The sequence below is a fragment of the Sinohyriopsis cumingii genome, chromosome 16 (genome assembly GCF_028554795.1).
Source record: "Sinohyriopsis cumingii isolate HCF-2022 chromosome 16, ASM2855479v2, whole genome shotgun sequence".
NCBI lineage: Eukaryota > Metazoa > Mollusca > Bivalvia > Unionida > Unionidae > Sinohyriopsis > Sinohyriopsis cumingii.
The window spans coordinates 137501-150201 of NC_142976.1; the positions used below are offsets into that span (position 1 = coordinate 137501).

The following is a 12701-nucleotide window of genomic DNA, read 5'->3' on the forward strand; positions in this document are numbered from 1 at the left end:
GTACTTCATTTTAATGTACAAGACAATGTACTTTATTCTAATGTACAAGACAATGTACTTCATTCTAATGTACAAGACAATGTACTTCATTCTAATGTACAAGACAATGTACTTCATTCTAATGTACAAGACAATGTACTTCATTCTAATGTACAAGACAATGTACTTCATTCTAATGTACAAGACAATGTACTTCATTTTAATGTACAAGACAATGTACTTCATTCTAATGTACAAGACAATGTACTTCATTCTAATGTACAAGACAATGTACTTCATTCTAATGTACAAGACAATGTACTTCATTCTAATGTACAAGACAATGTACTTCATTCTAATGTACAAGACAATGTACTTCATTCTAATGTACAAGACAATGTACTTCATTCTAATGTACAAGATAATGTACTTCATTCTAATGTACAAGACAATGTACTTCATTCTAATGTACAAGACAATGTACTTCATTCTAATGTACAAGACAATGTACTTCATTCTAATGTACAAGACAATGTACTTCATTCTAATGTACAAGACAATGTACTTCATTCTAATGTACAAGACAATGTACTTCATTCTAATGTACAAGACAATGTACTTCATTCTAATGTACAAGACAGTGTACTTCATTTTAATGTACAAGACAATGTACTTTATTCTAATGTACAAGACAATGTACTTTATTCTAATGTACAAGACAATGTACTTCATTTTAATGTACAAGACAATGTACTTCATTCTAATGTACAAGACAATGTACTTCATTCTAATGTACAAGACAATGTACTTCATTCTAATGTACAAGACAATGTACTTCATTTTAATGTACAAGACAATGTACTTCATTCTAATGTACAAGACAATGTACTTCATTCTAATGTACAAGACAGTGTACTTCATTCTAATGTACAAGACAATGTACTTCATTCTAATGTACAAGACAATGTACTTCATTTTAATGTACAAGACAATGTACTTCATTCTAATGTACAAGACAATGTACTTCATTCTAATGTACAAGACAATGTACTTCATTCTAATGTACAAGACAATGTACTTCATTTTAATGTACAAGACAATGTACTTCATTCTAATGTACAAGACAATGTACTTCATTCTAATGTACAAGACAATGTACTTCATTCTAATGTACAAGACAATGTACTTCATTTTAATGTACAAGACAATGTACTTCATTTTAATGTACAAGACAATGTACTTCATTCTAATGTACAAGACAATGTACTTCATTCTAATGTACAAGACAATGTACTTCATTCTAATGTACAAGACAATGTACTTCATTCTAATGTACAAGACAATGTACTTCATTCTAATGTACAAGACAATGTACTTCATTCTAATGTACAAGACAATGTACTTCATTCTAATGTACAAGACAATGTACTTCATTCTAATGTACAAGACAATGTACTTCATTTTAATGTACAAGACAATGTACTTCATTCTAATGTACAAGACAATGTACTTCATTTTAATGTACAAGACAATGTACTTCATTTTAATGTACAAGACAATGTACTTCATTTTAATGTACAAGACAATGTACTTCATTTTAATGTACAAGACAATGTACTTCATTCTAATGTACAAGACAATGTACTTCATTCTAATGTACAAGACAATGTACTTCATTTTAATGTACAAGACAATGTACTTCATTCTAATGTACAAGACAATGTACTTGATTGTAATGTACAAGACAATGTACTTCATTCTAATGTACAAGACAATGTACTTCATTCTAATGTACAAGACAATGTACTTCATTCTAATGTACAAGACAATGTACTTCATTTTAATGTACAAGACAATGTACTTCATTCTAATGTACAAGACAATGTACTTCATTCTAATGTACAAGACAATGTACTTCATTCTAATGTACAAGACAATGTACTTCATTTTAATGTACAAGACAATGTACTTCATTCTAATGTACAAGACAATGTACTTCATTTTAATGTACAAGACAATGTACTTCATTCTAATGTACAAGACAATGTACTTCATTTTAATGTACAAGACAATGTACTTCATTCTAATGTACAAGACAATGTACTTCATTTTAATGTACAAGACAATGTACTTCATTCTAATGTACAAGACAATGTACTTCATTCTAATGTACAAGACAATGTACTTCATTCTAATGTACAAGACAATGTACTTCATTCTAATGTACAAGACAATGTACTTCATTTTAATGTACAAGACAATGTACTTCATTCTAATGTACAAGACAATGTACTTTATTCTAATGTACAAGACAGTGTACTTCATTTTAATGTACAAGACAATGTTCTTAATAATAATAATAATAATAATAATGACCTTATTTAAAGAGGGTAACACAATTAGCTAAAAACTAATCTACCTTGAGGCCCTCATACAAAGGAATTTATTTATTTAAGCTGCATCTCTGAAGCCACTGAATATATTGGGTTTGGAAGAAGGAAATAGAGTGGGCATTTCTAATCTCAGCTGGAATACTATTCCAGAGCAGAGTTCCAGAGTATTGGAAACTTTTTTTAAATAACTCCTTATTTGGTTTGGGAATTTTATACTGTTTGGTAGACATGGATCGCAGGTGGGGAGTATTACCAGGTAGCCTATACTGGAATAGTGATTGTAAATATTCAGGAGCACTATTCTGAGATATCCTGTACATTAATTTGGCTTTTCTCAAACAGATTCGGTCTTTAATAGGTAATATTTTTAACCTACCAGCTAAACTTTCCTTGCTTTCTTTCTGGATTGATATTAGCTCAAATGCTCTTTTTTGAAGATGTGCCAGCTTTGCTATGTTTTTATCATTTGAATTACCCCATACTGTACTACAGTAGTCCAAATAGGGTTGTATGTAACTGTTATAAAATAGTTTCCTGTGCCTTTCAGGGAGAAAATGTCTTATCCTACTGAGAAGCCATAAACTTGAATTGACTTTTTTACTGGTATGTTTGATATGTTCAGTCCATGATAGGTTATTATCTACCAGAACACCAAGTAGCCTATCATGACAGACTATTTGCAGATTTGTATCCTTCCATGTCAGACATAGTTCATCACTATCAAGATTTGTCCTTCTTTGCCGTGTTGAGATAAGTAATATTTTAGTTTTACCAGTATTTACCACCATGCCATTACATGTGCACCAGTTTTCCAGTTTGTTTAGTGCATTCTGTAAAGAAATTTCGAGCTCATGCTTTGTGTTTTGGATGTCTGACAATGTTGTGTCATCTGCATAGAGATCTGTAGATGATATTGAGTCTCTTAGTGAAAGTGGTAGGTCATTAATAAATAAAATGAATAGTAGTGGACCTAGAATTGAGCCTTGTGGTACTCCATATCTAATTTTTTCAGGTTCAGACGGAACATTATTTATGTAAACATGTTGTGTTCTCTCATTTAAGTATGAAGTAAACCATCTAATTGTTCTTTCATCACACTGGTAGATTTTCAGTTTCTTCAAAAGGATTTCATGATCCACCATGTCAAAAGCTTTCCTGAAATCTACAAATACAGTTCCTATTATTCTACCTTGGTCAAGTGCTTGAAGCCATTTATCAGTTAGGGAGATCAAGGCAGTCTCACAGGAATGGTTCTGTCTAAAGCCTGATTGATTAGGGTGTAACAGCAAGTGTTTGGTTAAATATGACATGAATGAGTCATGGACATGTTTTTCGATCAATTTTGACAAGTTTGGTAGTATTGAAATTGGTCAGTAGTTATCAGCATCATCCTTAGAACCAGATTTGTGAATAGGAGTTACTTTTGCAGTTTTCCATATTTTGGGGACAGATGAGGTTGCAATACTTAAATTAATTATGAATGTTATGCTATCTACAATAGCAAAGGCAGAAGATTTAATGAGTCGTGGACCAATCTGATCAAGTCCTGTAGCTTTCTTGGTATCAAGTTCACTGAGACATTTTTTAACAAAGTTTTTTGACACTGGTGGGATAGAGAAACATACCTCCTTTGAGATTTTACTGCTGCAGAACTTTTTCAGTTCATTAAAGTTGTTTTCTATCACTGGCTCTTTTAACTTTGTGGTAATGTTGATGAAAAAATCATTGAAAACATTTGCAATGTCAGTTTCATCAGTGACTATGGTGTCATTTACCAGAAGTGAGTGAATTTTATTTGTCTGTTTTTTGTGCGTTCCTCCAGTGAGTTCATTGAAGACTTTCCAAATGGAGTTTGTGTTGCTCTTTTTGTTTTCAAGTAATGATTGATAATAAGTTTTTTTAGCTTTTTTGATCATACTTGTTATTTTATTTCTCCATACTTTATATTGTGCATGGTTTTCCATAGCCTTGAATTTGTCTCGTGTTTTCATAGCATCTAGGATTTCAGTAGTAAGCCAATTAGGTTGAAAATCAGTCTTTACTCGATGTACTTTCAGTGGTGCATGCTTAGATACTACATCCATAAATAAGTCAGTCCACACCCTCATGGCTTCATCTATGTCATCCAAATTTTGGATCATACTCCATGGAACTTTATATAGGTCATTGAGAAATTGTTCTTCATTAAAAGTTTTGAACGATCTGTAAGTGATCGTTTTATGTGTATTTTTCTTATTTTTCTTGCATTTAACCTTTCTTGTCAAAAAAGTAGGATAGTGGTCACTAAGACCAACATTTGGTACATTAACACAAGCCACATTGTCTGGTAGATTAGTATAAATGTGATCAATAAGAGTGCTTGATTTTTCTGTTACCCTTGTAGGCTCATTTACCAGCTGGTCTAGGCCTAATGATTCAATAAATTCCATCCAGTTGTTCCTTATTTGAGTATTGAGAAGGTCCTTATTTATATCTCCGAGTATATATGTTTCTTTCTCCTGTGCTAGAACACTTTCTATTTGTTTCAAAAAGTTATCATTCCAAAATGCTTTGGAGGAAGGTGGTCTATAAATGAAACCAGTTAGGAAAGATTTTGCATTATTTTGAAAAATTTCCACCCAGATACTCTCAATTTCATGTGACTCCAAGTCAAGTCGCCTTTTTACATTTACATCTTCCCTAATGTATACAACAAGACCCCCCCCTGCTGTCTCTCTGTCCCTACGAAATGGTTTATTGTAGCCTTGACAGTGAAATAGATCATCATTGTGGTTAGCATTTAATTTGGTTTCAGTGAGTCCTAAAACATGTATATTATTTTCCATGGAAGACAACATTAACTTAATCTGGTCTATCTTTCCCACTATACCTTGTACACTGCTTTTATCATTCTGACATCCTCTGACATTCTTCATTCTAATGTACAAGACAATGTACTTCATTCTAATGTACAAGACAATGTACTTTATTCTAACACACAAGACAATGTACTTTATCCATTACAAGTTTGAAGATTTAATGGCCTAAACATTCCAGGCAGTTATTCTAATAGGAGTGATCTTTTCTCATGTCAAAATGGTAAAACAATTTTTGGTCGATTGAACAGTCTGAAAACCGTGACAATTCTGTCTTATTTCAGAAATGACAAAAAATCAACTGATGAAGCCCATATGGTTTTTATGGATAGTTACGAAGACATATTTGTTAAAAAGCCAAAGAAAGTAGGATTTCCAATTCACACTGAAAAACGAAGGTATGTTATTAGTTTTGAGACCTCTAACAGTCTGATTTTTGATCTCATTGCAATTTCTTTCATTAAAGATATGAAAGTGATGATTTTTTATATGCAGATAGTAATTTTCCTGGGCCATTTTGTTTTTGTTTTGTGATTTGTTACCTCAAATTAGATACATATTATTTTAATATCTCCAGTAATTTTAAATGAAACTTTCCTAAATTGGAAACCATTTAACCAGAAATGTAGCTGCTGTAGCGAGATAGCTGTGTATAGAGTTTGGTTTAAAAAAAATCCATTTTGGGACTAAAATATGTATCTAGTGTGCAGAGTCAGCGACTTTATAGAGGGGCCAGTCTGCAGAAGGGTGACCATATCACAAAATGGCCAGTCTGCAGAAGGTGGTCATGTTACAGAAGGGCCAGTCTGCAGAAAGGCACTGATAGGCATTACAGATTGCTTGCATGAGCTTTGGGCAAGCTTAGATTTGGCAATAGAATGTTAGGTTCTCAAGGAGCAAGTCCAAGTATTGAGACAGTGAGAGAAAGATAGAAAGAGTGATATTCATTTCATAACTCTTTATGTTCAGTACATTTTAAACTCTGTGATCTCTCAGTGTACATACATCAGAACCTTTATTTAGTATCTATACATGCTACATTCTTATGAAGCACTGTCAAAGTCTGCCATTATCATCTTTAAGTCCATATCAAGGTCAGTCTGCCATTATCATCTTTAAGTCTATATCAAGGTCAGTCTGCCATTATCATCTTTAATTCTATATCAAGGTCAATGTCCTATTTTCATCTTTAAGTCCATATCAAGGTCAGTCTGCCATTATCATCTTTAAGTCTATATCAAGGTCAGTCTGCCATTATCATCTTTAAGTCCATATCAAGGTCAATCTGCCATTATCATCTTTAAGTCTATATCAAGGTCAATGTCCTATTTTCATCTTTAAGTCCATATCAAGGTCAGTCTCATATTTTCTTACTCTGACAGGATATTGTGAATACCTGTATTTACTCTTTGAAGTAGCTTTTGACAAACAGAATAAATATTTATATAATTGTAACATATCAATTATATTTTAATCATATTATATATAAATAAATGGGATTTGACAACTTTCAAGTTCTGATCTAGTCACATGTTACTGAAAGGTTGCTTCCTTGCTCTGGATAAATCATGATCATTAGTAATTACACATACTGGATAAATCATGATGATTAGTAATTGCCCATACTGGATAATTCATGATCATTAGTATTTACCCATACTGGATAATTCATGATCATTAGTATTTACCCATACTGGATAATTCATAATCGTTAGTAATTACCCATACTGGATAATTCATGATCATTAGTAATTACCCATACTGGATAATTCATGATCATTAGTAATTTCCCATACTGGATAATTCATGATCATTAGTAATTTCCAATACTCAGAGCATAAATTTCTTTAGAGTTAGAAATTATCAGCAATATCATACTGCTTTCATCAGGGACCATTTTAGGTCATGTGATCAACATTAGTCATTGATGAAGACTGTGTGATATTGCCAAAGATTTTGAATTCTGAAGACATTATGGGAAATTAATAATGATCATAGTTATATGCAGTTTGTGAGCAGACTGAAATGTGCTGATCTAGCTGACTTTTAAAAGTCAGCTTACCAAAGAATTATTTTGATGTATGTCACCAGTTTCAAGGTAGCTAAGTGAAGATTGTTAATAATATAACCCATGAGATTTCTATGACAGGTGTGTTTGGAAGTACATGTAAAAGGCAGTCCTCTAAGGATTAGCCACATGGATTTCTTTGACAGGTGTGTTTAGAAATACATGAAATAGGTGCTCCTCTCCAATGTTTAGTCACAATGATTTCTTTAAAAGCTTGATTGAATCTGCTGCGTGCAAGTAGTGTTTACACAATAACTGCAGGATGTACAGATAGATACATACATCTTGGCAAATAGTTAATTGGATGAATATAAATTTTCTCAGATCATTTTCAAAACTTGGCTTGATTGCTTTTATGATGAGGCTGATTTCAAGGTGACTACAGGTAAGTATTCTGATTTCAAGGTGACTACAGGTAAATATTCTGATTACAAGGTGACTACAGGCAAGTATTGTCAAATCAGTCAGTTGTGAGAATGAATACATCATTACAAAATGTCTAGCTTACATTATTGTTGATATAGTTGTGAATATTCATACATCATTACAAAAAGTTTTTTTCGTTTTTGTTTTTGAAGAGCTGAGTCTGCTTGTTTTCTGTGCCAAAAACAAAACTTGATAAAGTTCATAAACAAATCTAAAAAATAGATTAAGAAAAATATTATTATACATTAAAACCTGATTAAGATTAAATTTTGTTGTTGTTTTCTTGGTTTTGTTTATTTGTTTTAGTTCTGTGTATATTACATAATCATCCTTTTCTGTTTCTTAGAAATCTAACTATTTACAAAATGCATATGTCTCAGACCATATATATATGTGTTTGTGTCTCTGTTTTTCATTTGTCTTTGTTACTATAAATGCAGTCCAACCTATTCTTTTTTTTTCTTCTCATCTGCACATGTATCTACATGTACTGTTTACAAATATATTTCTTGATGACTTTAATTGTTAGCATATAATTTTAAGGTGCACACAAAAAAGGAAAACACAAGTTCTTATTTGTAAAATAAATATAATGTGATTTTCAGAAAGCATCCCATATTTTATTTTGCCATATTTGTAAAATGTTTGTTGTGATATTATGATGTTATATTTTGGAACAAGCTCAAATCTGAGAAGGGTAAGTTTAATTTTCCAGAACTGAGTTTGATGAAACTTTATACAGTAAAACCTGTCTTGAGAAACCACTTCTACGAAAGACTGACTGTCTTGAGAGATCATGTTCTCCTTGAACAGATTTATTGGTTATATAGTGTTGTGACCTGTCATGAGAGATGACCTGTCTTGAGATACCATTATATTTTGGCAGAAGGGGTGGTCTTTCAAAACAGGTTATAATGTAATGTCCATGTATGGGTTACTGAATTGCCAGTCCACTAAAGGTGGCTGGACTACAGAGGGGCTAGTCTATAGAGTAGATTGTAGAGATGACAGTCTGCAGAGGGTGGCCATATTAAAGATGGGCCAGTCCACTTGGTTACATATTGACCAATCTGCAAAAAGTGTCCGGGTTACAGATGGAACATTCTACAGAAGGTGGCTGTGTTACAGAGGACCTATTTAGAGAGAGTGTTGAGGTTACAGTGTCTGGGTTACAGAGTGGCCAGTCTGCAGACAGTGTCTGGGTTACAGAGTGGCCAGTCTGCAGACAGTGCCTAGGTTACAGAGTGGCCAGTCTGCAGACAGTGCCTGGTTTACAGAGTGGCCAGTCTGCAGACAGTGCCTGGTTTACAGAGTGGCCAGTCTGCAGACAGTGCCTGGTTTACAGAGTGGCCAGTCTGCAGACAGTGTTTGGGTTACAGAACACCAATTAAGGGAAGATGAATTGTAATTGTTTCTTTACTTTGATGTGTATTCATGAAACTCTTACTGTAAAAAATGACAACAGATTGAAACCTGGATACACCTAATTATTCCAAGGTTGGTGCATGTTAGATGACTGTAACCTGGAAGCACTTAATTATTCCAGGTTAGGTTCATCCTAGATGACTAAAGCCTGGATACCCATAATTCCTTCAAGATAGGTGCATGCTAGATGACAGGCCCATTCCCTCATCCGTCATTTGTTTAAGAAGCCATTTTAAAGGAATGAACTTATCACCCACTTTAAAGTAAAAAGTACAAGATTGGTACATCTTACCTTATTATATGATGAATATGGTATAAATAATGTGTAATTGCTAATTAATTAAATACCAAGCTAAATATTACTGAATTAAGAAAACCAACTCATTTCTATTTGTAATCTAGTGAGCAACATAAGGCATCTTTGGAGAGTTTTACCCACAATGCAACTGGTAAGTAGTCTACATTATTTTACACATATTTTCAATACTATGTCTTCAATACATGTGCTATGAATTTTCTGTCCTATTTTGAATCTTTCAGTGTACAAACTTTAATTGTCAGTTTCCTACAGAATCTTTCATTGTAGAAACTTTAATTTTCTGTTTTATAAAGAATCATTCAATGTACAATGTTAATAGTCTGTTTTATACAGAAACATCCAATGTATTAACAAACTTTAACTTTCTCTTTTATACAGAATCATCTAGTGTAAAAAAATTTCATTGTCTGTTTGATATGAAACTTTTAGTGTACAAAATTGTATTGTCTGTCTTATGTAAAATCTTTAAGTGTACAAACTGTATTGTCTGTTTTATGCAGAATCATTTTAATATACAAACTTTCATTGTTTTATTCCAAATTGTTTAGTGTACAAACTTTCATTGTCTGTTTTATACAGGATCATTTGGTGTACAAACTTTCATTGTCTGTTTTATATCAAATATTTAAGTGTACAAACTTTCATTGCATGTTTTATATCAAATCTTTTAGTGTACAAACTTTTATTGGCTATCTTGTTTAGAATCTTTTAGTGTCCAAACATTTATTGTCTGCTTTATGCAAAATTATTTTAGTGTACAAACATTCATTGTTTTATATGGAATCATTTAGTGTGCAAACTTTTATTGTCTGTTTTATATGGAATCATTTAGTGTACAAACTTTTATTGTTTTATATGGAATCATTTAGTGTGCAAACTTTTATTGTCTGTTTTATATGGAATCATTTAGTGTGCAAACTTTTATTGTCTGTTTTATATGGAATCATTTAGTGTACAAACTTTATTGTCTGTTTTATATGGAATCATTTAGTGTGCAAACTTTTATTGTCTGTTTTATATGGAATCATTTAGTGTACAAACTTTCATTGTTTTATATGGAATCATTTAGTGTACAAACTTTAATTATCTGTGATGACATACATATTAGGATACAAAAGTTTTCCTCTTCACTCCTTACAAAAAGACATTTACTGACAACTGACCATCCTCTCAAGAATGGACATTTTGCAACCTGTTTTTCAGAACATTCTTCTAATAATACTGCTGTTTCATTAAAGAAATGGTATTCAGAAAAGAGGGGCTTTGACAAATAAATACAACAATTTGTAAATGTTGCTCATTTTGCACTACAGAATGTCAACACTCATTTGTTCCACAGTTTGCAAACATGAGATTTCAAACAGATTACATATAATATTAACAGATTACATATAATATTAACAGATTACATGTAATATTAACAGATTACATATAATATTAACAGATTACATATAATATTAACAGATTACATGTAATATTAACAGATTACATGTAATATTAACAGATTACATATAATATTAACAGATTACATGTAATATTAACAGATTACATGTAATATTAACAGATTACATATAATATTAACCGATTACATATAATATTAACTGATTACATGTAATATTAACAGATTACATGAAATATTAACAGATTACATGTAATATTAACAGATTACATATAATATTAACAGATTACATGTAATATTAACAGATTACATATAATGTTAACAGATTACATATAATATTAACAGATTACATATAATATTAACAGATTACATGTAATATTAACTGCAGTGATTTTTATGCATGTTTTCATTTTACTGTTTTAATACATGAGGCTAATTTTTAGAACAAACATAGAAAAGCTAAATAATAATAATAATAAAAGCTAGAAATATGCAGAAACTTTACCTATGACAATTTTTCCAAAAATGTGTGTTTTAGCTTTTACAAGTCATTTTAGTGCAAAGAAACAATTTTTAAAATTATTTTCATTGAAGGAAAGACATCCAGTGTTGATAAGACAGTTCCAGTGAAGGAATATCCAATTGATGAACTGACCTATGACATCCGTGATTATCTCCCCTTACTACACAAACAAAGAAAAAGTGAGGACCCAGATACGATACGTGCAGAAAATATTAGAACTCTTAGAAGACTTGCAAAGAAACTGTGAGTAATTATTTTCAGATATGAATGTTATTACTGGTAACTATTTTTGCAAATTAAAGAGTGCTTCGTTGAGTTTATTAATTGTACTTTACACTGGTATGAGTTTATAAATCATACCTTAGACTGGTACAAGTTTTTTTAATTGTACTGAAGACTGGTATGAGTTTATTAATCATAATTTAGAATGGTATGAGCTTATAAATTGTACTTTAGATTGGTATGAGTTTATTAATTGTACATTAGATTGGTATGAGTTTATAAATTGTACTTTAGACTGGTTTGAGTTTATAAATTGTGTTTTAAACTGGAATGAGTTTATAATTTGTATTTTAGACTGGTATGAGTTTACTAATTGTACATTAGATTGGTATGAGTTTATAAATTGTACTTTAGACTGGTTTGAGTTTATAAATTGTGTTTTAAACTGGAATGAGTTTATAAATTGTATTTTAGATGGGTATAAGTTTATAAACAGTACTTTAGACTGGTATGAGTTTATAAATTGTACTTTAGACTGTTGTGAGTTTATAAATTGTACTTTAGTCTGGTATGAGTTTATAAATTGTGTTTTAAACTGGTATGAGTTTATAAATTGTGCGTTAGACTGTTGTGAGTTTATAAATTGTACTTCAGACTGGTATGAGTTTATAAATTGTGCTTTAGACAGGTGCAGATCCCAAGTTGTACATAATTTTATTACAGTTTTATACTTTCTAATATGTTAAGATTGAACAACAATGAAATATTATGATTTGTTTCATCAATTGTGAAATGGTTGCTATTCTCAATCTTTTTTATGCTAACAAAATAAAATGCAATGAAACATGTACAAAGATATGTATGTTTTGCTTTTAAGAAAACACATCATCTGCCACTTCAAAGGAAAGGAATATTAAAGCAAGCCTTTGAAAGTACTTACAACTATATGAAAAAAATCCATAGTTCAGAGGAACTGTGTAATTGGATTTATACAAGTCTCATACTGCTTGAGTCTTGGAATTTTTAATCAGTTTCTCAATAAAGGCTAAGCTCTATTTGAAATATAACTGTGTGACATCAGCCATTGAGCAA

At 31.3% G+C, this 12701-nt stretch overlaps 1 protein-coding gene across 1 annotated transcript in view; it reads left to right on the forward strand.

Annotated features, from left to right (window-relative positions):
- Positions 1-12701, forward strand: part of LOC149779801 (cyclic nucleotide-binding domain-containing protein 1-like) — a 43866-nt gene that overhangs the window by 4588 nt on the left and 26577 nt on the right. The window contains exons 3-5 of the mRNA XM_089936466.1: positions 5512-5625; positions 9549-9595; positions 11459-11630. Coding sequence (XP_089792592.1) covers positions 5512-5625; positions 9549-9595; positions 11459-11630 — 333 coding nt within the window. The remainder of the gene's footprint in view (positions 1-5511; positions 5626-9548; positions 9596-11458; positions 11631-12701) is intronic.